The sequence below is a fragment of the Pangasianodon hypophthalmus genome, chromosome 11 (assembly GCF_027358585.1).
Source record: "Pangasianodon hypophthalmus isolate fPanHyp1 chromosome 11, fPanHyp1.pri, whole genome shotgun sequence".
Taxonomy (NCBI): domain Eukaryota; kingdom Metazoa; phylum Chordata; class Actinopteri; order Siluriformes; family Pangasiidae; genus Pangasianodon; species Pangasianodon hypophthalmus.
The window spans coordinates 10515057-10541575 of NC_069720.1; the positions used below are offsets into that span (position 1 = coordinate 10515057).

The 26519-nt window shown below is 36.5% G+C and overlaps 1 protein-coding gene across 2 annotated transcripts in view; it reads right to left on the reverse strand.

The window, feature by feature from the left end:
- Positions 1-2498: 2498 nt before the first annotated feature.
- The window catches only part of sh3gl3a (SH3-domain GRB2-like 3a), a 36788-nt gene continuing 12767 nt past the window's right edge, over positions 2499-26519 (reverse strand). Inside the window, exons 2-11 of one of the 2 annotated variants that reach the window (XM_026930581.3) lie at positions 17346-17414; positions 16242-16314; positions 15060-15203; positions 12410-12543; positions 12025-12183; positions 11336-11439; positions 10338-10462; positions 9132-9164; positions 8115-8180; positions 2499-7464 (exon numbers count right to left, since the gene is read on the reverse strand). In XM_026930581.3, coding sequence (XP_026786382.2) covers positions 7259-7464; positions 8115-8180; positions 9132-9164; positions 10338-10462; positions 11336-11439; positions 12025-12183; positions 12410-12543; positions 15060-15203; positions 16242-16314; positions 17346-17414 — 1113 coding nt within the window. In that variant the 3' untranslated portion in view covers positions 2499-7258. The remainder of the gene's footprint in view (positions 7465-8114; positions 8181-9131; positions 9165-10337; positions 10463-11335; positions 11440-12024; positions 12184-12409; positions 12544-15059; positions 15204-16241; positions 16315-17345; positions 17415-26519) is intronic. The other variant, XM_034308760.2, reaches the window with a different exon arrangement.

Sequence of the window (26519 nt, forward strand, 5' to 3'; positions counted from 1 at the left end):
TAAATGATCATTTGCTCAAAGTTAAATAATTCATTTCAAGTTTAATTTAATCCTGTGAAGTCCTCCTACTGGTGGCTCTTCTATGAGTGTCATAGCAGCAGTCACTCTGTCACTAAGAGCTTTATCGTTGAGCAATCTCAACTAACAACCAAAGAATTCTTTTATAACGTGCTGAAAATCATACAGTGTAAAACTGGCTTAAAGCTGTACAATTACACTCTATATTGTATGATTTTTCTGGCTTCTGTTGCTGTTATGATATACTTTGACTGGTTTTGCTACTGTTTGACAATGCAGAACAAGACTCCAATACTGAAATTTCACTTGTATCGAAAGGAAGGTAGTTCCTTAGCAGTTAACAAACCAGCTTGCAAAAAAATGTGTAACCTACAGTAACAATACTAAGTTCAGTAAATGTGAGTAGATAATTAAACTTCAGCAAATATCCATAAACAAATGTCTCTTCTGTAGACACAGTCTAATTTTTTTTTTTTTTGTGGGACAGTCCCAAAAACAAAAATTGGTCTCACATTCCACACAAACAAAACAATGTCCTGTATTTCACTCATCTGAGAGGTAAAATAGTATAAACATATTGTTTGAAATATATCTAAAATATATAAAGAGTTGACAAATTAAAGTCGCTGTTATGCTGGGAACATTTCACTGGCCTGGTTTGTGTCCACTTGTTCACCACTACAATTCAACACAAAGTGAGTGATCACCTTTATTCTGTGATTGACCATTTCTCTCCTGATGGGTGTGGTCTCTTCCAGCATGACCCCGCCCCCATCCACAGAGCTCACTGAATGGTCTGATGTTTTTCCTTCAATTTCTCCTTTACCTGTATATAAAATTAAATGTGTGGTTCCTACAGGTTAATACTTCACTCCAATACCCACTCTCTTCCAAAAAAAGATATGCTTTCATGGAAAAAACTGAAAAAGCATGAGTAAGTTTTGGAAGAATCGAAGAGGAAGTGAACTCAGAGCGTACAAAGAAAACCACTAAAGAAAGTAATCAGAAGAAGAAAAAGACGTTGTAAAGTATAACAAACCAGGAGAGAATGAAAGCCTTCTTGCAGTTGAGTCCCAGGACAGCTGAGAGAATTTTTTTTTAATAAAAGAGGCAGTGATGCTAAGAAAATAATTTTTTCTCATAACCAAAATACAGAGTTAAAGTGACGGAAGTCCCATAATGTGCAGCATTATCAATTGGGGACTGATGAATTTTCCCTCATACTGTGAATTAATTATAAGCTGTTTTTCCAAAGTGATGGTTTAAACATAACAAAATACACAACCGTAAGCAATTTGTGTTCACTACACAACTGCATGCAGATTGTTTACTTATTTTAATAAGCACTGTACTGTAAACTATTTCATTCATGTTACTCCAAACAAAATGTGCAGCTCATGCCTTTTAAAATCAAGGCAATTAAAATGTATTTATTTAGTTGCATATCCTAATGTTGGTCAGTTCTTGGTCAAGTGGTAAGTGTGTGCCAGAACTGGGACATCATTTGTTATCTGTGTGTCCTGCATTGTCTCACAAAAGCAGAACTGATTTGGTCACTGTAAACAAGGTTCACACACAAACTCACATGTAGAAACAGCATAGTAAGAGGTATGAGGAAAGGGTGTGCATATTTGTGCATAATCATAGACACTTGGTATTTAAATAAAGGTAAAGCTGTAGAGAGTGTAATAAAATAGTGTCTAGACCATTTTAATAGTTTATCAAGCATTAAAACATACTGAACACTCATTTATTCAACACAGATTATTTTTAATTGTTTAAAGCTACATATTCACCATAATGACTCGTTAACTAGCTGCTTTAAGAGTCTAATGATACATTAAATACATGCGTTATTAAAAAGGCAAGTGCATGTGGAGGATAAATCAGTTAAGCCTATAAAGGAGAGTATCAGATGCAGTGCTAGTATGTGCTGTAAGACAAATATGTGGTGAAATATAAAGTCCTCTGTTCACTTGTATACACATTCCATACTTCTATTGATTCTTCTCATTTTCGAGTAATTAAAAATGAATGTATTTCTCCTGACATCTGACTGGCAGTGTAAGACTTGTGTTAAAGTGAGTCTTAAATATGACATATAAACAGCAATAAGTATTTTATCAATGATTTGCATTTTTAGGAATTGCAAAGTAACACAACAAAAGTAAAAGAACATAATCACACAAAGGAAGTGTGTAAACAGATGTATCTGGATCTTTAAAAAAAAACCCTCACCCATTATTAATATCAATCTTTTTAAAAAAATCTTATCATATATATATGTAGGCCATTTTAAGGAATTCCTGGCATTTAGGGCATTAAAAATAATCCATTTATTACTCAGAATAAGAAATGTTTTATACTTCTAAAATGTTCTGTTCAGATGCACTTTAAAAGCAGATGTTTTACAGGAGCAAAAGTTGCTCTTCATGTGTGTGTCTGGTTTTTGTGTAAGGAAATAAAACAGGTGTCAAATGTTGGGCTCAACAATTATTCAGCATTTGTCATTTATTTATGCAATATACAGTTTGTAATATATTCATTTACATCTATAAAACACTTTCTGTATAAATTATACTAAACAGATTAAAAGAAAAAAATACATATGGTCCACATGCCTCTCTCTGAAACGAGTACTGTAGTGACAAAAATGACTGGAAAGCTACAGGACAAAATGTGTAAAGGTAGAGGGGTCAGTAGTGTTTTACACAGGTCCAGAGAGGCCCTGCGTTATTGTTATTATTCTGTCCCATTTAAACGACTGATCTGGAAGTGAAAAATAATTAGTCTAGTTAATGCCACATTTGGTTTGTTTGCATCAGGAATTTATAGGAACGTTAGTCAAAAAGTATAAATAAATAAGGATGAGGAATGACCCAAGAACACATTTAAGATGTGTACTTGGGTCATTTCTCATCCTTATTTATTTATACCAGAATGGTAAACAAGACCCAAAATGTGCTTTAGTAGTAGCTCTAAAGCATGTTTGCAATACTAATATATATAGGTGAAAAACAGAATATCAAAATGTAACAAAATACATTTCATTAATTTGGTTTTGTTCTACATTTTGACAGTTTCTATGTCTAACTGCGGGATAAACTAGCTATAAGCTTTAAGCATGAATGTTTTCATAGGGGACAATAAAAATGTAATGCATCGCCTCTCTGGACTCCTATATGATAATAAACAGTCTAATGTTTTACCAGACAAAGTTAATTCAAGCTCAGCAGATGGAGCAACACAGCTTAAGGATTTCACATTAAGGCCTGCTTAAGCTTGTCTCATTCCTATTCACTTTGTATTCACGCAAAAGCAATAAAATGACTTGGCAACAAGAAGCTTTAAAATACTGTAAAAATGTGCCGCTGGTCAATACTGAAACAATGTCAACTTTTCCATCTTAGTCAAACCTGCAATAATCATATAATATGGCAACAAGTAAAATGTAAAATACTGTTAAAGTGTTCCACTGGGCAACTGGTTTCCTGGAAAGCAAATGTGGCCCAAGTGTGGATTAAGAGTGTGCTGATTATCAGTTCTACAATATGTTTCAATAATCAACACACATAAAAATTTCCATTGCCTAGGTAGCGTTTGTGCTCCTTAGATAAAACCTGTCCTATTCAGCAGGATAAGAAACAGAGATGTCTTTCAAGGCTCATTATTTTGCTCACTAATTTAATGTCTTTCTCAGAAATGGAAATCCAATAATTCTGCTAAAAAATTTCCATGAAAGTTGGAAAACATGGGAGATAAAATTGTCTTTTTTTCCCGTTCTTTTTTTTTTTTTTTTTAAGAAATACAAGATTGTGGCAACATTACTAACTGTGATTAAAGTTTAAGCAATTATCACAGTCTGAGAATTTATAGCACTTATATTTTAACTAGGGCTGCAACTGATACTTGAAAAATTTGAGCAATTTGATAATTAAATCAAACGGTAAAATAGTTCAACTATTACAACTATAATAGTTCAACTACTAGTAATGTTAATCTCCCATTAACATGCAAGATAATCACCACATAAGTGTGGCGTAACACATACAAGGCAATGAAATATTTTTTTTCATCATTTCAATTCAATTCAATTCAATTTTATTTGTATAGCGCTTTTAACTATGGACATTGTCACAAAGCAGCTTTACAGAAATAAATGGATTCACAAAAATATATTGTAAATATTTGAATTTATCACTGTGAATTTATCATTTGATATCATCTATTATGATTTTTCTTACCTCTGCATCATATTATCATATTATTATGCAAGCATTTTGGTCTGCGTTGTTTATCATTTGGTGTGGGTAATTTCTGCAATTTTGACGTGCAGTCCCGAATAAGAGTCTTTCATTAGATTTATATTCTACTGCTGGATTTCAAAGAATTTCAAGAATTAAATCTCATGCTCTTTTTCTTTATAGAATACTCAAATATTCGAGACAATATAAAGCAAAATAATTTTTAAAAAAAATCATCAATAGTTGCAGCCCTTATTTTAGCCGGTTAACACTGTATCAAAATAATCCCTGTTTCTCGCTCATCACCTCTAGTGATCATTCATTGTACCAGCAAAGGCAACAGTGACAAAACAGAGCACAGGAAAAGGCAGTCTTAGCCATGCAAATATCTTCACACAGCAGATAACGAAAAGTAGTCATCATAAGTTAAAATAAAAATCCAAATGGCTATTAAACTACACAGCGTAGTTCTGTGGCATTGCAAGAATACAGTCATTTACCACTTTTTTTTTTTGGTAATATCAGGACTAGTAATGTGCCGATAATCAGGTACAATATACAGCGAAATATTCAACAGTTATTATAAGATTTTTATATTTGTCTTTACACATTTTATTTAATCTAAAATTGTTGTACTGTTATGCAAACAAGCCAAAAATTATTCAGTGTTATTCCGAATTACAAGCTAGTTTGTCTTATATAGTTTGTCTTGTATTTTATCATTAGTGATGTTTTAAATGCAATATTGTCATGGATCAACAATTACCGTGATATGAAACTGTAATATCGGCATTTGGCTAATCAGGACTTCAATCCGTGCAGAAGATGTCTTGACATGTCAGTTTAAAAACAATCAAGCAAGGCATGAAAAGCATTTCACAGCTTTGTATGCAAATAACTCGACCACTGGAAACATGATGCATTTTTTTGGTTTTGTAACTTCATTCAGTGTATGATGCTGGGAAAATATTCGCTCCCAGGTGAACAGTCGGTCTGGATATTGATGTCTCTATATATTTCTATATGTTTACTGACTGAGACAGGCTGATGTCAATTCGTGCTCATGGCGTGGCAGAGAGATTCAGTAGAAAGTGCAAATGGGAGATCCATGTGCCATGTGACTGACTGTTGATTCTAAAGCATTTAGTGCAATATGACCACAATCTCAAAATAAAGAAGCACTTCAGGGAGTGAGAGAAGTTTGCAGAGATGGGCGATGTGACAATGTGATAGCCAAATAAAAATATGTTGTGATATACTGTTTCCAAGTGTATGTGGATTTAATACAGATTTATTCCTGAATTTCTCTTCTTTGACCCATATTTAGAATTGCAGTAAGGCCTGTGTTTTCAGGAACATGTACCAGAACTGCGAGTTAGCATCTGGCTGATTAGATATGATCATAAAAGTTATGATGACTGAGTGTAAACATTATGTCTCACAGCATGAAGACAGTTAATACCAAACCATTAGATCCCATGTGTCCTAAACAACATTAGCCAGTCTGCATGACACTGATGAAGAACAGATTTACTACAAAAGACTCCAAGTGAAACAAACACAAAAACAGAAAAACGTGTAGGGCAGTGATACTCCATGACCAGGATTGAGAAATACCATATTATACAATAGTCCTTACACCATCAGCTCTCAACCTTGGGGTCAGATGGGGTCGCAGGAGATTTTTACCAACCAAAATTTATAATGTAGCTCTATGCACATGAACTTGATTTATGGAATGATTTTGAAATAAGAATTGAACGTCAAATTAACGTCATATAATGATTCTAATTCCATTAGCTTTTCACACAACGTCCAATGCAATGTTAAACAAAGTGGCCTTCACAACAGACCCTTGACATGCAGAACCACTATTTAAAATAAAAATATCTTCCACTGCATCGTCATACTTCCTAGTTAGGAACACTACAAAATACAATATTTATTATATATTTTGCAGCGTCTGACCAGAATCTAAACAACACATGGGCGATACTGCAGTCTGTTTTCTGTAGCCTACTGCAGCAGCAGTGTGCTCTGGCTACGCTCTCCACAGATTAACTTTAAGTGATCTTATAGAGTGGTAGTGCATGTTTATAATATTAACAGATATTTGCACATTTTGTTTATTTATGGTGAGAATTTTGGTCCTTTAAAATGGGGTCACTGTGCAAACCAGGCTGAAAACCCCTGCCTTTTACTGACCTACTCTCTCTACTGTTACAGTAACACGGAGCTAACTGGTAGCTGATTATCCTTTTTTTAACCAATTGTTTCATTTTCTCTTAATTTGCTGCTGGCAAGATTTTGAACAAAACCTCAGTGACAATAAATACTGTGCATTATGAGAAAAGTATTGTGATGTGATATTTTTGCCACATCGCCCACCCTGTACTTCAATGTCTGCATCGTTTCCAATATAACATTTGTTACTGCTGTCATGATTCCAGATAATCACAGTAAGTCACATGTAAACAGAAAAAAAGAGCCAGTGCACAAGAGAGAGATTAAGTACTTGGGGAGATAAACATTCCCATGAGTAGCAGTACAGATACTCACATTTTTATCAATTGTGTTTCGATGGCATGTAAGCTCAGTGCAGGCACTCAAACCTCTAAACCACATACAAACCAGAATAAAAAAAATTACAAAACAAAAAATAGGGAGCTATCCATCCACATAGCTGAAAAAAAGGAGTGCTGAACATATGCCAAAGGCTAAATCAGAAGCGCACACAGGATACTGCGTATAAAAGAGAAATAAATACTGAAAAATAAAGCCTACCAGGTTTTTCAGGCATCCATCACTAAATGTCTAGAAATAATGAATCAAGGTGACTGGACTTGTTCTAACTTTTGAGACGTTTCTCAACTCATCAAGATTATAATTCAATTCCAGTTGTCTTGACTCACTACACTTAGATGCTGAAAAATAAAGCAGTAAAAGATGAAGCTTCCATAGATTGTGTCTCTTGTACAGAGTCAGTGTTACTAGCCTCATTGCGGTAGGGGAACTAGGACCTCGACGTAGTTGATGGGAAAGAAGCCTGACTCGCCGTTGATCATCCCTTCGTACCAGTTCTCGTCGATCTGATTGGTAAGGATGATGATGTCTCCTTCCTTAAAGCCGAGCTCCCCTTCGTTTTCAGGGTCGAAGTCGTACAGCGAGCGGCAGCACGGCTGGTCCATGTGCAGCTCCGTCTCTGTTTCGGTTAGGAGTAATGCTGATTATTTGTTAATTCATACAATTAGATAAAACAGCTGTTTATAGCTGCTATAAGGTAAGTGTTAACAGAAATTAATTTGTTTCATGGATGTTCCACAATATTAAATGTCACTTTAAAATGTTACCATGTGTTAGTTAGTTTTAAAAAATTACCATTTAAAAAGTTATTCATTAATATAGTAAAAATTGTTGGCTGGGATGTAAGAGGAATACAACAATAACGGACATGCTTTTAATGCAAAATAATAAAAACTGGGGTCATGCATCACACCACCCGTTGTTGACTATTTTCCTGTAACAGCATATCTTGAAATGTTTTATTCCTTACATTAACCAACTGGCTGTTGGCCAGACAACGAAGTTAACAGTTCTTAATAGTGTTGATGTCTAGCTTTACATATCCAGTTTATTTTAAACCTAACAACATAACAACATGCACATCATTAAATCTGATTGGCTGATTCAAAAGAATGATGATTTCGCATAGCAGTTCCATCTAAAATGTAAAACTGTTTTGCCAGTTTTGATCAATAGTCATTTGAATTTTTCTCACACCCACCACCCCAGTGTCAGTGGTGGTTACAGCTCTGGTGTGCACAAATTCTGTACAAATCCGGTAATACTCACGACTGTTCACACTGGGGCTTTCGGACCACGCTGGACTGATGGGAGGTGGATGGCTGATGTAATCAACTGACACCAAAATGTGGAGAGTGATCATGAAGTGCACACATACACACACAAACACAGAGATCAATGATGAACATGGATGTGATCACAAAACTAAAAACAACAAAGTGATTTGCTTAGGAATACATTTGCTTAACACATACATATTCATATCCTAATGCAATTTTATTTTCTCTTCTTAAAGGGCATTTCTGTGGAGTATTTGTTTAAGGAACAGTTTGGCAAGAAGTTAAATCGACACAATGTCCCTTATAATGTAGTCAATCATCCAAGACATGTTTGGTGTCTGAAAGTTGCTTCTTTAGTTTTGCATTGGACCTATGAATCCAAAAGCCTCCACTTTAGAGTCCTGCAATATACACACCTAAATGGTCACACACACTTCTTAAAAGGCAATGTTTGACTCAGTAGCATTTGTACTTAAACGGTTTCACTAAATAAAGTAAGTATTACAAATATACAAATCAGATTACAACTATATTATCATCCAAATCATTCCTAACATACAATTCTGCCTTTAAGGCTGACAATCGGAATGCCACATCTCCTTTCTTATTCTAATGCAGAAACAGAGTAAGGTCGTCTATTTGAGATACTGAACAACTTGACACAGTTTGAGGCAAGTTTAGCTTCAAACACCAGACATGTCTTAGCTAACTGACTTCATTTTTGCAAAAATGTCACACTAATAAACAGTATGCTTGTGTATATACAGTGAAACAGTCAAATCCCATTTTAACCACTAGAGGGAACCACTATATACTTATATTCTTAAATGCTTATATGCTTGTATACCAAAATACTGCCTTTGGCTGAGGTTTTCTACAAGGCTTTCAACACAAATGGGTATATATTTAGTCAATATATGTTTACGTATAAGTCTGCTTATAGATCTATTTATATATTTGCTTATAGGACTTTATCAGCAGTGACTGTAAAAACTGAGGAACCTACTTTTTCCATTTACACTGTGATTCACTTGAATATCTGCAACGAACAACAGGAGATGAGTTTACAACAAAATTCCTCAAACCATTCCTAAAAAGATGTTTAGTGATGTGACTTGGCAATATGACAATATGATATCAGTTTGCGATGCTTTAACATCATGATTTACTGAGTTTTTTGTGGACATCTTCAGATCATCAGTTATTTTATAACTGCATATGCAGGCATTGGAAGTGAGGATGCTGAGAGTGCTGCAGATGAACAAATAAAGAACTAAACTTTAAAACTGAGTATTCTGAGTAGTTTTTGTATGTTGGTGATAGTATTTTTCATTATTGTTTACAATTTTATGTTTAATATACATTTTCAAAATATATATTAAAATATTTAAATCTATCACATTTGATGGTGGCATCTGAAATCATGTTGACGTCACCTAGCTACAGCACCGGTAAGTGCCTCTGGAAATGGCAACCATAATATCAGAATATATATATATATATATATCAGATTTTTTCAGGGGCCCCATCAGACCGAAACTACCAAAGCCATAACGCACAACATCATAGCACAAATTACATGTATGCTGCTTAAAATAACAGCACCCCAATGTAAAATGCTTTCCATGTCCCTGACTGAATTGTTATTAAGTGTAACATAAAATTAAGTTTTGTGCCATTTTTGTGAAAAAATTTCATTTGTCCTCCTTTTTTCCTCTCGTTAAAAGTATGTTCTTGGTTAAACTTCAAACAAATAATGTCTGAAGTTCTAGTTTTTCATAATGTGGCTCTATTGTTTTGTTGAAGCTTTGTCTTAGACAATTTTTTTAACTAATGTCTTCTGCATTAGTGTCAGTAAGAAAGACAATTTTTTATGTCCAAAGATTCACTTAATAAGCACATTAAATTTTACAAAGAAAATGTATATATGCTGCTTTTTTCACAGATGTTTTCTTTGCCTCTACACTAACATTAATCATATTAAATTACTTTTTGTAACCTCTATTCTTGATTAATATTTCAATTGTTTAAGTGATTTCTAATGATTTTCAAAAATATATATGATATAAAACACTTCCACAAATAGAACAAAAGCATATGAAAAAATGGAAACAAATTCACAAGTGGAATAATTACAAAATTATGGACTGCAATGGTTAAGAGCCAGGATTAGCAAAATAATTTAGTTATACTAGGTATAGTTCAATGGTACCTGTGGATTTTAGAGAGGAAGTGTAGGAGACACCATTATGCTGATTGCTGTTGATGGCCTCCAGGCTGGACATGATGGACTTTGGCTTGAACTCTTTCTTAGGTTTACAGCTTGCTGTGTTTATCCTGCAGGAAAAATCCAAATCAGCATTGATCATTCATGATAAACATTGCTCTTTTATGCTAATGCAGTGTCCAGCCCTCTTGTTCTGTTCAGGTCAAAATTACCCACTTTATCTGTATAGTAGAATGACACTAAATATACTTTTTGCCTGAGGCTTTTTTGCTCATTGAATAACTAACACTGTTCTCACACCGGCAAGTGACAATGCAATGGGAACTAGCTCAATTCCTGACAAGCATCATATGAATGAAGAGCTCCTGAATTTTATTCTTTTTTTTTTTATATATAAATTTAGGTTGCAGTGGTAATTTCAACTATTTCTGTAGTAAAAAAAAACAAGATTAACTTATTAGTTAAAACCTCTCCAACACAGGCCAAATCTCAAATGACCAGATGATATGAACAACTTATTTAGTGCACTACATTCCCAGCAGATAGCAGACTGTGGCTATTTTAATGCCTTATCAGAAGTTAAACCATAATACCAAATACCGCATGCCCAGGAAACACAAACCTCATATGACGCATCACTTTTGTGAAGGCACCTTGACTTACACTTCATTGCACATACACCAAAAATGTACTACCAACCAATTATCCATCACTCTCCATCAACACTCTCTACAACATCCAATCTGCAGGCCCAGAATTAACCTTTACGCGCTGGACTCAATTTAAACAAGAAAATAATGTCGAAAAAATTATATAAGATTTGAAATTTCAAAAAAGTCTGGAAAACAGAATGTGAATGTTTGTGTGTTTTTCTCAGCTACTATTCTGTTGAATATACAGAAGAGAAGGAATAAGACAATGCTATCAAAAGAATGTCAGCCGAACACACTTAGTCATGGAGAGACTGGAACACACTTTTATACCTGCTCTGTAATTTGCCATTGAGTTCCTCCAGGATGTCGCTGGATTGACGGTGATACTCCAGTGCTGCCTCGATCAGAGCTGCTAGCTGACTCACCTGCTCCACCTACAGACAGGGGAAAACAGCACATTTCAAAATACTGAGGAATGCCCCCTAAGTGGGGTGGGGTGTGTGATCAATTAAATGGTAGAATGCCAAAAATGTACTTTCTTCATTCTTATAGTCATTATAAACAAAACAGACAAACACGTTGTAGAAAAAAGCTCACAGCTACAAAAGCACTGTGGGTCAGAAGGTGTTGATTAATTTTCTATAACAGCACTGAAAGCTATTATAATAGCACTACAAGCTATAAATATAAGCAGTTGAAAAGCATGATGTGTCTATTGCAAACTTCAGGGTGTGCTTTTATTGGAAAAATAACTTCATGGTCACGCATCACAACACCCCATCATTGATTATTTTCCTAAAACAGCATGTTCCATTGTGTTTCATTCCTTACATAATATAATGTATTTATATGTAATATATAGTACATTTAAACATCTATCTGTGGTACAATTACTGACAAAGCGGAGGCTTTAAGAACTGCATTTATAAAACCTCTAATGTCCACTCATAGCATGCAACCTCAGCAGGAACAACTTCCTGTTATTTTCAAAATCTGCTGCAATGTTCTGGAGAACTCACGTCATTTTCTAAAAAGTTGAACATGCTCCTCTCGGCAAGTTCCTTGGACTCCACAAACTTCTCCACAGCCTGCTTGATTTCATCATCAGCAATCTTGCCTTGACGCTTCTTCTTATAGTCGTAATCTAACCGCCGTCCCTCCAGCTTCTTTAGATGATGCTAAGAAAAGAAGAGGAAATATATTTAGAGATTGCTTTCAGTGACCATGTAAGTCATGTTGCAGTCTTCAGTATCTGAAGGACACCTCAAAGCTCTAGGAAACTAATATAATAAGCTATATTACATTTGTTAGTGTACTATATCGCAATATAAAGTGATTTCAGTAAGAAAACAAAACAGAAAAGTATGTTTATTATATGCTTATTGTATTGTTTGTAGTCTTTACCCCAATCTCCTTCAGGTCTTTGTCCTGCAGTGTCTGCAGCGGATCGATGAAGTTCTGCTTCACGTTGATATCGAGCGAGTCTTTAACATCGGCCATTTGTTTCATAGCCTCGCCCACATCCAACAGAGCACAACCTGCAAGACACATGCACTCCCATCAGCCACTGCAGAGCCTTCAAGAGGTTCAATAAACATGCTGCGTGACCTCTCTTTTTGTAAACAGTGTACACTCTTTCCAGGTTCTTACATCAGCTTGTAGAGTGAATACTACTTAACATACAGAGACAGTTCTTTCAAAAATTCACCTGTGTTGCAAACAAAAGTAGTGTGTGTCCTCTAATCCTGCACTTCATGCAGTATGTGCTGGATTAATTCAAAGCACACTAGGTGTAAATTCCTCACCTTATCCAATTTATTATCGTTATCACTACGGACATGTTTTCATAATTCACTGCTGTATTCTGCCTTCAGTTTGAGAGTGAGTACCTCTTACAGAACACTATCAATAAATGCCTCAGTATATATGTGTGCTATTTGTGTGGGTGTTTGGTTATATGATCATATTTGTAAATATATTTGGTTACTTCTAAAATATATTAGTAATACTAATTTGTATATACAGTGGATCGGTCTTTCAACTGCAATACAGCGCATTACAAAACAGAATTCATAACTCACACAGCTGATGAAATTTTAATGGAAACCTGGTGTACCACACTGAACTTTTACCACTTCTACCATTATATATACACATATAGTCAGGTTGAAAAAGTTATTTTATCTGTCTACCACAGTATATTGGAGTTGAAATTAAATAATTCATATTTATATGTGGTCCTGCCCTTTTAAAGAGTCCAAAAGTAATTGGACAGTTGACTGCTCAGCTGTTCCATGGACAGGTGTGTGTTATTCCCTCATTATTTCATTTATTAGCAAGCTCTAGTGAGATCAAGTGTTTTTAAGTGTGGCATTTGCATTCTGTTGCAGTTAACTCTCAATATGAAGTCCAAAGAGCTGTCACTGCCAGTAAAGCAGGCCATCATTAGGCCATATCACCTATTTGGTACATTCTTAAAAGGAAAGAGCACACTGGTGAGCTCAGGAACACCGAAAGGCCTGGAAGACCACAGAAAACATCTGTGGTAGGTGGCAGAAGAATTCTTTCCCTGGTTTCCCTTAGGCATATCTGTGTCAATGTCAACAATCAAGAGAAGATTTCACCAGAGTAAATACAAAGTGTTTACCACAAGATGTAAACCATTAGTAAGCCTTAAATACAACTCTAAAGACCAGATTAGAGTTTGTTAAAAACATTTAAAAAGCCTGTACAGTTCCAGATGAGTCAACATGTACCAGAATGATGGGAAGAGAAGAGTATGGACAAAGGAAGGAACTGCTCATGATCCGAAGAATTCCACCTCTTCTTGGAGCATGGGCATGTATGACTGCCAATGGAACAGGTTCCCTTGTATTTACTGATCATGTGACTGCTGACAAAAGCAGCAGGATGAATTCTTAAGTATATAGGGCTATATTATCTGCTCGGATTCAGACAAGTGCTTTAAAACTCATTGGTCATCTTTTTCACAGTGCAGATAGACCTGAAGCATACTTCAAAAGCAACCCAATACTTTTTTAAGGCAAAGAACTGTAATGTTCTACAATGGCCAAGTCAGTCACCTGACCTGAATCCGAGTGAGAATACATTTTACTTGCTGAAGGTAAAACAACCAAAGAACAAGCATGAACTGAACACAGCTGCAGTAAAGGCCTAAAAGAGCATCACCAGAGAAGAAACCCAGTGTCTGGTGATGTTGGTGATGGTGATGTCTCCAATGTTGTTTGATTTATTGTCTCCTAACGTAAGTCCATTAAAAAGGTTTATTAAGCCTTTTGGCTAAATGTTGAACATGTCCTTCATGACACTTAATTTTCACTCACTTTAAATTATGCATCAGTTTACTAATAAGTACACATCATGTATGTATCAGTGATCTTACAATATTATTAATTAATTCCCAATGGACATTATCTGAAATAAGCTTTCTTGCTCTTAACAGAAATGAAACGACACACGTTACCAACAAGAGTGACTAAAAAAAAACATGTCAATGTAGAGCTTATATTATTGTGGCAATAGTATGGCCTTTTCAGTCGCTAGCTTATAACCTGCTAGCTAAGACATTAATTATCATTTATTCTGAAAATGCTTGAAATAAATCCACACAGCGTGCTAACATCTGGCAGAATGTGCAGGGACTTGGCCTCTAACTATAAGTGACCCAACATTACGTTTACTATTTTTCGAAATCGTTTGAACACTGCATTTGTAAGGGAAATGACCAGAGACATTCAGTCAAGTCTAAAGCTCTAAGGCCATAACTAAGAACTGCAACATATGCTCACTTGTGCATTCAGACGTTTGGGCCCAACTACAGCATTGGTGTGAAGGTTAATGCTGGTGTGTGAGCAGTCTGTGTGTATGTGTGTGTGTGAGAGAGACAATGAAAGAAAAAACACAATATATAAGTGAGAGTGTGAGACAGGGTGTATATATGTAAGAGTGATTTCAACATCAACACAAAGCAGGATATCCGTTGCTGTTGGTCTGTGGTTATAGTTTGCATGCGTGTGTGTGTGTGTGTATGTACCAAACGTAGAGTCGTCTCCAAGTTCACGGCCGTACCGGAGCATGCAATCTCCCAGAAGCCCCTCTGTCTGTGGGTAACCAGTGGTCTTTACCTGTCCTCTGATCTTTGACATGGTGTTCAGCATCCCCAGTTTGGCTCGTGATGCTACAAAATCATCCAAACACAACTCATGAGCCTCAATGGCACTGAATAACACTCACCCACACACACACACACACACACACACACACACACAAACAAATTGCAGAAGTAGTTGCATTTATTTGGCTCAAGCTTTTTTTTTTTTTTTACATTTTTACTTTTGTCTGTAGGAATTTCTACAACCCAGTGCACCATGCCCACATGCATTCACACACTCATTCACACCGAGGCCAATTTAGTAGCCAATTCACCTATTAGCATGTGGTTTGGGAGGTGGGAGGAAACTAGAGAGCCCAGAACAATCCACACAGACATGCAGAAAATACGGGAAACACCAATTCTGAACTACTGGCCACAGATGGCTTGAGAAATGTCAGAATTTAATCTCACAGTCACAAGGAAATGCATCACCATCACAACCGTTCAGAGCTGGTTTACTGCATGGGTTTACTGCAGTGAACAACTGAGCTTATAACTGTTTTAACTAAATATTAACTGTAACGACTACAACAATCTTTATAGTAGCTGATTTTTAAAAAGGTAAAAAATGAGGCTCCCAAGTGGTACATCCGAATGTACATGTTTGCCCTATCTTTAGGAGATCGTGAGTTTGAATCCCATCTATGCCATGGCCGGGTGGCAAGGGAGCAAAATTGATTGTGCTCTCTGGGTGGGAGGGGCACACTCTCTCTCCCCTGTCAATCACAGCGACACTAAGTAATCGTGGGCGTCTGTGAGATCACGTATGCGGCAGATAGCGTGTTCTTCTCAGTCAGTTATGCTGTCCTTTGACACACTGGCGTTTTAAAAGGTGCAACTGGCTTAGTTTCTTGTGTCTCAGAGAATGCATTAGGCTTCACCCTCCCTGGTTGGTAGCTGTTGTATGATAACTAGCTGGTGGGTGGGAATTTTCAGGTGACCAAATTGTGGAGAAAATAAGGAAACATCCAAAAAAAGGAGTAATAATTACTCCCATGGTCCTCAAACACTTTTTTTGTAACAAAGTTAAGCGGTTACGCTGCACATCCTGTGTTCTCTTACCTGGGTTTGGCTGGAGGTATTCTGTGGTTTTGGTTAGGAGCTCAAACACAGACTTGTTGGTGACATCTATTTTCTGCAGGACAAAGTCATAGCAAGGGAAGAGAAAACAAAAATGATGTAATAACGTTGTCAAGTCAGGAGCCCCTTAATACTCCTACAGTCTATAAGCGAGTGATTTTTCCTTAAACACACTCACCAGTATTGAGATGACAGAGAATGCACGTCTGTGACATTGTGTAATCTAGGATTATATTGTGGTTATATTGTGGCACTTTTCAGGGAAAAAAAACATCACCGTGACTATTTAGGACATGCACAGACAGAAAGAACTGAAAGTCTGCAGAAGAACTGTAGCAAGTTCTCCAAGATGCATGTAACAAGCTACCAGCTGATCTCCTTAGCAAAATACACAACAGTGCACCAGACTTTCTCTTACTTCTGTCTAGACAGTCTTGACAATGTTTTTTAGAGAAGTGTTCTAGTGCATATTACATTATGTATATTTAACTTTTTTTTATCTCTAACATTTCTAACATCATAATATTTTTTTAATTAAATGTTTGGAAATATAATCCTTGTTTTTTTCCTTCACTTAAACACTAATACAAAAGACATAAAATAAATATCTACATAAAAATTAAGGGGGGGGGGGGGGGGGGGCACAAACTTGTGCACAGTACAGTAGGTCATATAAGTTTTAGTCAGAGGAATGGCAAAAATGTAGCTGCCTTTTATGGCTTTTGCATTCCAGCTGTTGGAGTCCTAAGTAAAGCTCATATACAATATATGAAGTGGATATTTAACTTGGTATCGCCTTCACATAAAAACTAACATACTTTTTAAGCATAGTATTTACTACAATTATTTGATAATACCCAAAACTGTGATAAATTACTGTGATGTTGGTACGTACCAACTGTGAGGAGAGCTGTCATGCCAAATGGCAATTTAAACTGAGTGGAACTTTTCAGTACAACAGAGATCAAGAAATAACGTCTTTGACCTGATTCAAGCAGGTACTCATTTAAGCAGGAATCGGGTTACAGTAAGCAAAAAACATAATAGGAGGAGTGAAATTAGCAAAGAGCCAGAGGAAGTCCTTACCCGCTCCATCTCCATGAAATCCTCATCGAGCTTTGTCCCTTCAGCACCACTTATCTTCTCACTCAGTAACTGAGAGAGAGAGAGAGAGAGAGAGAGAGAGAGAGAGAGATAAATATCTCCTGTACTGAAATTATTTTAGTATAAAGTTATGAATTAAATCAACATGAGCCGTAAGCATATCAGGTGAGCACTTGGTCAGCTTATCCTTCAAACCATGGGCAAGTATTCTTTACAAGAGAGCGCATCACATTAATCAAAAGAGTGGAATTATTTTATTCGTTTGACAACTCAAAATAGACATTATAATATCATGATAAAACAGATTATAATCTGTACACACATTACACTTTCAAGACCTTGATATAGTATCTCACGGCTACATTAGGTTGTGTGATATAAAAAATAAAACACAAAATAATAGGATCTGCTGGATCAAGTGCTATTTTAAGCTGCAGAATAATGAAAGTGGAAGCCATATTGTTAAATTAAAGCACACTTTTCAATGCTTACCATCTTCTTTTTTTAATTTCATATCACAGTAAATGCAAAAAGTATTTTTTTGTAATTTTGCGTGAATGTACATAAACCTAATCAGCCGCGTAACCCAACTCTGAGTACAATGAACTTTACCCATGTAAATATTGACAAGATTTTAGACTAAAAGTTGTCAACTCTAAATATGGCCCTTAGAGTGTAACCTAATAAAGGAGCTAACTTTATGCTTTATTACACATCTGAATGTTAGATTTGTAAACGGACATGCTGCTCGCTGCCGTTTCTCAGTGTTAACACTAACCTGGCCCCTAGTCATCACTGCTATTCGATAACACTATAAAAACATGGTTTAAAAAAGAGTAGTATCTAAAATGATAAATCAGTTTACTCCAGTGTTTAGCGGTGATCATGTTGGCATTATGACAGTGTGACTAGGTTCATGTGTAGTGCTACTCTCAGCAAAGCTTGAGGTAACCTGAAATCCAGAGCAGTAGGGCACCAATTTATGACACTATGGAGATTAGTGTTGTTAGCACAGCATGGTAAATCAGGCTAGCATCCCTGCCAAGTAGTTATTTAACTTGCTAAGCTTCAAAACCTAGCTATTTTTAACCAAGAGATGATCTGTTTACACTGACGGTGTATAGCTTCAGAAAGTGTCTATGTGCTCGTGGACTTATGGGTTATGAAGAGCTGACCTGGTATTAACTGGAGAAGCCCAGTACTAATCAGTCATTTACAGCTAGTCATTTCTGTCGACACACAGGTTTTGCCCAGGCCTCATCATACCAAACTAGAAGCCAGAGATGTTCATGACTCACTTTTTGCAAATCTGAGTCAAGTTTCAAGTCTTTAGTCATGCACTTTAGATAAGGGGAGGACAAGTCAGGGAAGGACAAATCATAACTTCATTAGTTTAGGCTAAAAAGCACCAACTAACATTATTATAGACAATGGAAAATAAAGAGTACTTGAATCCCCAGGAGGAGTGACTTTATATAGTCATAGTCTTTATCCTCCCATAATAATGTCTCTGGTGATAAAGCATTGTGTCAATTATGTGGTCTAAAAGCATTATTTGAGTATGGCTGATGTCTTCATTTTCATTCACTGAAGTGGTAGGTGAGTGCAACAATTTTTATGATGCACTTTTCTGTACTGTGCTTTTGTCACATTTCCCTTCGTATTCTGTATTCTAGAAATGGTCCCTGGAGGACTAGTGGTTAGGCCACAGCGCTCTCACAGTTGCGGCCTGGGTTCAATTCCCTGCCAGAGAACCGACCCCAGCCACTGGGGATGCATGCAACAGTGCCGTTCCCAAGCCCAGAGAAAACTGGGGAGGGCTGCGCCAAATCAAAAAAATACCAATGATCCGCTGTGGCGACCCCTAATGGGAGAAGCTGAAAGAGGAACAACAACATTCTGTATTCTAGAAATATTGTCCAGCATCCGTTTATCCAATTACTATGCCTAGTAAAAAATAGTTCCTACCAACAACCTGACCTCTTTCTTTGCATCATGCTTTGCGCAATCGAGAAATAGATGACACAACTGGAGCGTGTTGCAATTAAAAAACAAATTGCAAAAGTCAGTAGGGAGTAGAGTTTTTTTCTTTCTCTGGTATTGCATGATTGAGGTATAAAAAAAAATACTACTGAACCTGCCTGTCATCCAGACAATTGTAAATGAACAACTAGTAGCCAAGATACCTAATCTGCCTGTCCCGGGTGGCCAGACTAGTGATTTGTCCATCCCTGCTGCTATAATGTTCAGATTTCAGATTTAGATCGGAGCTTGGAACACGGCAGCCATGCTCGGCGCCATCTTGGATGAGTATGTAGCGTACATTACAGCTTTTTTCAATTGCTTAGGCAAAATCGTCAAATGAATGTAAGTGATTGATAAATATTGTGTTAAATACTCCACATCAATAACTCATTTGTTTCACATTTTGTATTTCTTATGGCTTTCATACAAAATTCAAATGCTAAGGCACATTTTTGCAAACAGAAAGCACATCTGTCATCAGCTGGCTCAGAGATCTATTTAAGTACAACTTGGTGATCGTAATGGATTTTCCGAAAGTTTTCACTCACATACATTTATCCTTACACACAAACTAGACCAGCTAACAGTCACAAACTGAGAAACACTCTATATAATAGATATCGAAATAGAGGCTGTCTGAAAGAGGTAATGTTAAACAAAGTAGTAACACTGTAATGTGTACCATCTCTGGTTTTAGGGCATCCAGTCACAGTTTACATTGATATCATACCTCAACACATTTTAAAGCAGAAAGAGGAAACTGAATTGTGCATGGTACAATTCCCGAATATGGAACAGGAAGGCATTAGACCGGGTCAACAGGAAGAGGAAGAGGTGGCTGGGTAACAGGGAGAGCGAGCCATGCAAGACAAGGAAGAGACGGAGAGACAGACAGGCAAAGCGCAAAATTATTGGATTACCATGTAACAAACCTCCCCTTTATTAATTTATTCGTTTGCTTGGGTGTTGGATTTCAGCTACACTACACTTAGTATTGGTATCAAAATCAAAATTTTGCACTGCAACATCCCTAAAAGAGATGTGGAACCAGAGAACTGTTATATAACTCTATTGCTAGCACAACACGGTCACCTCACATTTAAACACGTCAGGTAAAAATGAAGACTTGAATAATGTTTATTTACATGAAATGCAAAGAGACAGAACCCCAGCTCATAGATGTTAGCCAAAAACTCTTTTGTTGAGGGAGCAAACATGATATTTCGTGTCAGAGACATTATCACCATCATAAATCTCACTCATGCTGGAATACACCAGTATGTGGGGGAAAAAAGTCATATATCTGTCCTGATAGCACAACACAACACACACATCTCACAGATAAACATATCGCTAAAAAATTTAACATGCTAGCCAGGCTCAACTAATATCTTTTTCGTACCATGGTCTGTCCAAATACTCGATTTTGATTGGCTGGAAGGTGTGTGTTCAAACCGTTGAATGCACAGGTAGTTCCAGTCAGTTTAATCACTGTTCTAAATTAATATACTGCTTTGAAAAAATGGCAACCATAGTAACATACAGTTACAGTTGCATACGGTAGTTAATCTCACAGCTTCATTATTAGTAGAGATGCGTGCTGGTAATTCGCACACGCACAATCTCACTCTCTCTGTTTCTCTCTCTAATAACTATTTATTATAATTCAATCAAATAAATGTTAATCTTATCCCACGATCCCTGTGTATGATTTAGAGTGGGCAGAATCCTAGATCTAACGACCCATACATAAAATAACTAACAAAAAACTGACAGCAATCAGCGACAGCTTTAACTTGTCAGTGCAGGCAAGTGACCATGGTATAAGCTGGATAAACCACGGCTAGGTGTGCATGTAATGTAATGCACACCTAGCTGTGGATTATCCCTTACTTAAATTCGAGGAAGGACAGAATACCACAGTTCACATACACAAATGCTGGCCTATGACATTTCCCTTAGTCCATGTTAATGCACTTGACTAGCTAATTAGCTCACCATTCGTTATTACATTACGTTAGCCACCATTTTTTAGCCTTGTCAGTTAGGTTTCTGGACAATGTAATTTTGGCTTGTAACACTGTAATTTAATACCCATCAACATAAAGACAAGAATTAAATTCATCAATGATCTCTTTATTCCATGTTTTCCTGCCTGCCTACTCTCTCTCACTATCTCTATATCTCTATGTTCCATAACAACTGCAGCCTGAGGTCAAACACACACCCACACATGGCCCCATTAAACACCCACGGCTTGTAAAGCAAGTGAAGAGTGAAGTGGTGAAGTTCAGTTTGATACAAAAGAATGTATGTTTCAAAATTCGTTATCATTCAAGAGTTTCAAAATTTAAAAAAATTTTAAAAACCTACAACTACTGCACTCTGCAGTGAGAAATCCCCCTTGACCCAGAGCATGTAGATACGTGCAAAAACTGGCGCTCCCACTCTTACTGATGCTGACTAAAACTTGTGTCATCTGTCATCAGTTGAAATGAAGCAAGAGTGACAGAGAAAACAAGCAGTAGCATTCTACACTTACACTTAAATCCAGGCTCTTTAGCTATAGTGTAATCACACTTTACATATAATTACTCTGTAATGATGTGAACATTTAATTAAATACACATCAATGAGCATGAAATGAAAAAAGAAACAGTTTTTCTATGGAGCTTGAAAGGTGCAGAAGAATTTGAATGTGAATTTTATATATTTGAATTATTAACATATTGCATTAAATAAAATTGTGGTTTATTTAATATATTTACTTTTTTTAATCTGTTTTTTTTACTTTTTTTAAAATTGCAACAGGTAAAAATCAGAACCCTAAGACTTCAGATTTTAAAAATTCTCAGCCCTAAATACAAATCTCTTAAATTCTTATCTCAGAAATACAGATTTTATATAAATTAGGTCAAAGGACTACAGGACAGCTCATCTTTGACCTAATTTACATAAAATGTATATTTATGAAACCTGAATTTTTGGCATTTGTGTTTAGGGTTCTGATTTTTTCAAATCTGGATTCTTACCCCTACAAGTTTCAAAACAAAGTTAAAAAATATTACAGAAAAATCTAATTTTACTTAATGTGATGTGTATACAATTCAAATATATGAAATTCTTATTCATATAGGTTTGTCATCCTCAAAGCTTCATATTTTTCTGCAGATATAGGGCACTTAACTCCATTAGTTTTGGAGAAACACGCACGCACGGTAGCCTGAGCAACCAAAAAAAATATATATATTTTTTTGTGTTGTTTGAGCCAAGGACCACATTATTTACTTCATTTTTGTCAGCGTGTGTGAAAGATCTTTCAGCGTGCAGTTAGCCGAGGCAGGAGGCAAGTGCATAAACTCTGTGTAGGTTTTACTGGAGCGAATCCAGGAATCATAGTCAGAGGTCAGAACACAGGCAGACGAGTCAATCGCAGGCACAGGTCCAAGCAAAGAGGAACTAGAACACGGAAGCACAAGGCTAAGAAACGCACGATAACAATAAATGAGACTTTGTGCAGGTACACAGTCACATCGGGGTGTAAACAAAATAAATATTAGGCTAACGTAATACAATGGGAAACAGACCAGTGACATGACAATGGTGACCAAAGCCAAAACAACAGCATATGACAAATAAACCAAAGCACATGGTAACTGTTGGAAACTGCAATGTGAGGGAGGAAGCCATGACAGGTCATCATGTAAATCCATTTCTGGTACACATGTCTCTACGGAGCGTTGTAAGATGGCTGCCAAGTGGACAGACTTTACTAGGTGGAATTTAGCACCATCTAACTAAGCCCAAGCTATGCTGGAGTAGATCTGGTATGAAAAATGTACGGCATTCTAACTATCCGATCCAATGTCATTATTTTTTATTACATCCATGCCTCTGCTTACAATTTCACATTTCAAAAAGGACAACTTTAAGAAGCCATGACACTATCATAATGGCATTACAGGAGATCAATTACTCCATTAGGAAAACTGCAATTCTATAAGATAGTCTTTAAAACGGAGTTGTGTTACAATCCAAAGTCACTGCCAGGTCATGGTTTAGTGGGTAGAGTATGAGGGATGGTGAGCAGACTGAGAATGAGGTTAGGAGTGTATCGATCTAGAAGTACCAGGAAAAAAAAAAAAAATGAACCCAGACACTTCAACCTTGAACACCCAGGAGTCAGAAAAGCATAGCCAGGGGAACATGTTTTATCTATTTAGTTACAGCAGTGTAAAAAATCTCATTAATTAATCAGTAAATAACAATTATCAGTTATTTATTATTTAGCTCTTATTCATCAGTTATTAGTCTATATGAGTGGTTATTTGAATTGAATGGGTTTAATGCAAACCTCAGTAACTCAAAAGCCAATCAGCATTTAAATAATGTCACCCTTGACCCAATGGGTTCTGTCTGTAGAAGCTCAGGAATAGAAAGCTCTATGGCTCTAACACAAAAAATATTGTTTTACACATGTTTAAATCATGTTCATAAAAGAAATCTCGGCTGAGATGAATTTATGTTACACTTAAAGGTTCCCAGGCTACAAAAAGTTCAAAAGCCCCTGGCTGAATCCAACATAAAACCCAGCTGAGATGAATTCGTGAGCTCCACTTACATTATGACTAGATTTCAGTGAACTGAGAGTGTTGGCAGTGCTTGTGTGCTTGTGTGGACATGAGAAAAGGTGATGCTATAATGCAGTGCTATAATCAGGAAGCTTGACCAATGTGTCCTTTGTGTGAGGAAATGAAAACACAGCTTCCAAGCTTTGAAGTAAAGACAGCGTGAACCCGCAGGCAAAAAAGCATCAAATGCAGAACACAGGATGTGAAACCTCTACTCTGGTGATGGGTTCCTGATAGAAAAGTCAAGTCTTCTTTATCATTCTTCTTTATTCACTACTACTGTATTTACCAGTACTTTGGTTGTACTGTTCAAAAACTCAGACATGTTTAAATAGACTGATGTAGGGAAGTGCTAGAATTTTAAGCATTTACTGAAGAGATCCATGATTTTATTCAAGAAGCTGACGTGAAAGTAATGAGTCTGAAAATAACCACTTCAGAAAATAATCACCTTCTTTTTTTTTTTTTGTAGAACAGAGCTCTATCACAAACAGTTAAATATACAGTATGGAACAGTCCATATTAAATGTGATGATTAAATGTGATGATATCTTGAGTCTGCAGGATCAAAAAACAATACAGCGTAAGGATGAAACTGAATACAAATATTTATTTGGATATTATTCAGATAATGTGTTCTAAACAGATACAAATACAGATACAAATAGGAGGCACACTATTTGTTTATGTTTGCCAGAATGGTTCACAGGGCATTTGGTTGTAACTAGAGATGTGCATCAAGACCAAGCAACGAAAAAGTCACACTAGCAAGAGGTTTTCACTTCTCGAGCAAGAGGAAGCGGTCACATATTAAGCTCAAGTGACAAAAACCATGTTCATTAACATTAACATCCAGCCATCCTTAATGCCTGGTCAGGGGCACAGTGGTTTAAGTTAGGCTACCAGCTTGCTTATATTTTTGGAAATAGAAACACTAAATTTGTTAGAATATAACAGGTAGAAACAAAATAACTGCGCAAACTGGATTACAAACAGTCCTGAACACGTGTAGTAGAGAACAGTTATGAAGTCAAGTGATGTAGCTGAGGTCGAGGAACTCAGAGTCACAATTCACACAGTGAGCTGACAGTGCTGCCATTTCTTCCAGTGTAGTCCAGTGTTTCCTGGGATGTAGGTCACACCCACTTTGTACTCACCTAGTACAAATAGCACATCACTGTAGGGCAAGACTACAAATATAGAGATGAAATATTGAAGAAATCTGACTCACTGCCATGACAGAATCACTTTCTGAAGCTTTGTAGAAAGAGATGACCAATTAGGTCAGGATAAAATTAGCCATTGGTCTATTGTGGTAACACAGTGAGAGGAAATGAATACAGAAATTCTCTGACTGAAATTACTCTGTGAAGTGCCCCTAGAAGATGAGTTTAATGGAGCTCTGTTTCAAAAGCTCTGATTGTAACAAGTGTATGCAAGTTGGTGTAATATTTTTCTGTGAAAAGCCACATCTAAGTCACATATCAATTCACCAAATTTCCAGTACGGGGTATTGAGTTAAATGACTATTTTAATCAACAATGAAATTTAGCTTATAAATAAAGCTTATAGTTAGAAGTTTAGTGCCGTGAAAACTGCATACCTAAATCTTTTATTTTTGTTGCGAGGAGAGAACACTGAAGCCAAAACGGTCGTAAACAAGTTGGTGAGAGAGAACACTGAAGCCAAAACGGTCGTAAACAAGTTGGTGACTTTTTAATTGAGGTCACAAACATGATGGGCTACATCGAAAACTTTATTCCTCTCTCTGGGAATTCATCCATCCATCCTCTGTACTGCTAATCCTACACAGGGTCACAGGGGAGCCTGGAGCCTATCCCAGGGGACTCAGGGCAAAAGGAGGGGGACACCTGGGATGGAGTGCCAATTCATCGCAGGGCACAATCGCACACACTCGCACACTATGGACAATTTGCCTACAACGCACGCATGCATGCAACGTACATTACTTAATCAACATTTGTCTCTCTATTTGTAGTATTTTCTTGCATATTTTGTATGAAAAGTAATATTAAAATAAAGTTGATAATTGTTTTTAATCCCATACATCTACACAGAGAAACAGTACATACTGTATTTGAGCTTGTGTGGTCTCTTACAATAGACTTATACGTCATGGCATCCTTTTTTCTCTTTTTTTTTTCCAGGAAATCCACGCTACAGCTGCAAATCCATCTGCGTTTACACTAATTCACTGTTATCACACATAATGACAGGCTGAAACATGTTTGACGTCAGGACAGCTTGTTTCCTTTTATCAGTCACCGCTTATCGACCACCTACAAGGCCACGCAGAGCTTAGATTAGCAGCTAATAAGGTACATTGTTACTGTGGGTGGTTATATATATATACTTCAGCTCAGTTCAGCGCATCTTTACTGTATAGCACTAGGCAGTTTCACATTAAAAATCATATACATTTATTATTATTATTATTATTATTATTATTATTATTATTACATAGATTAGATTAAATTTG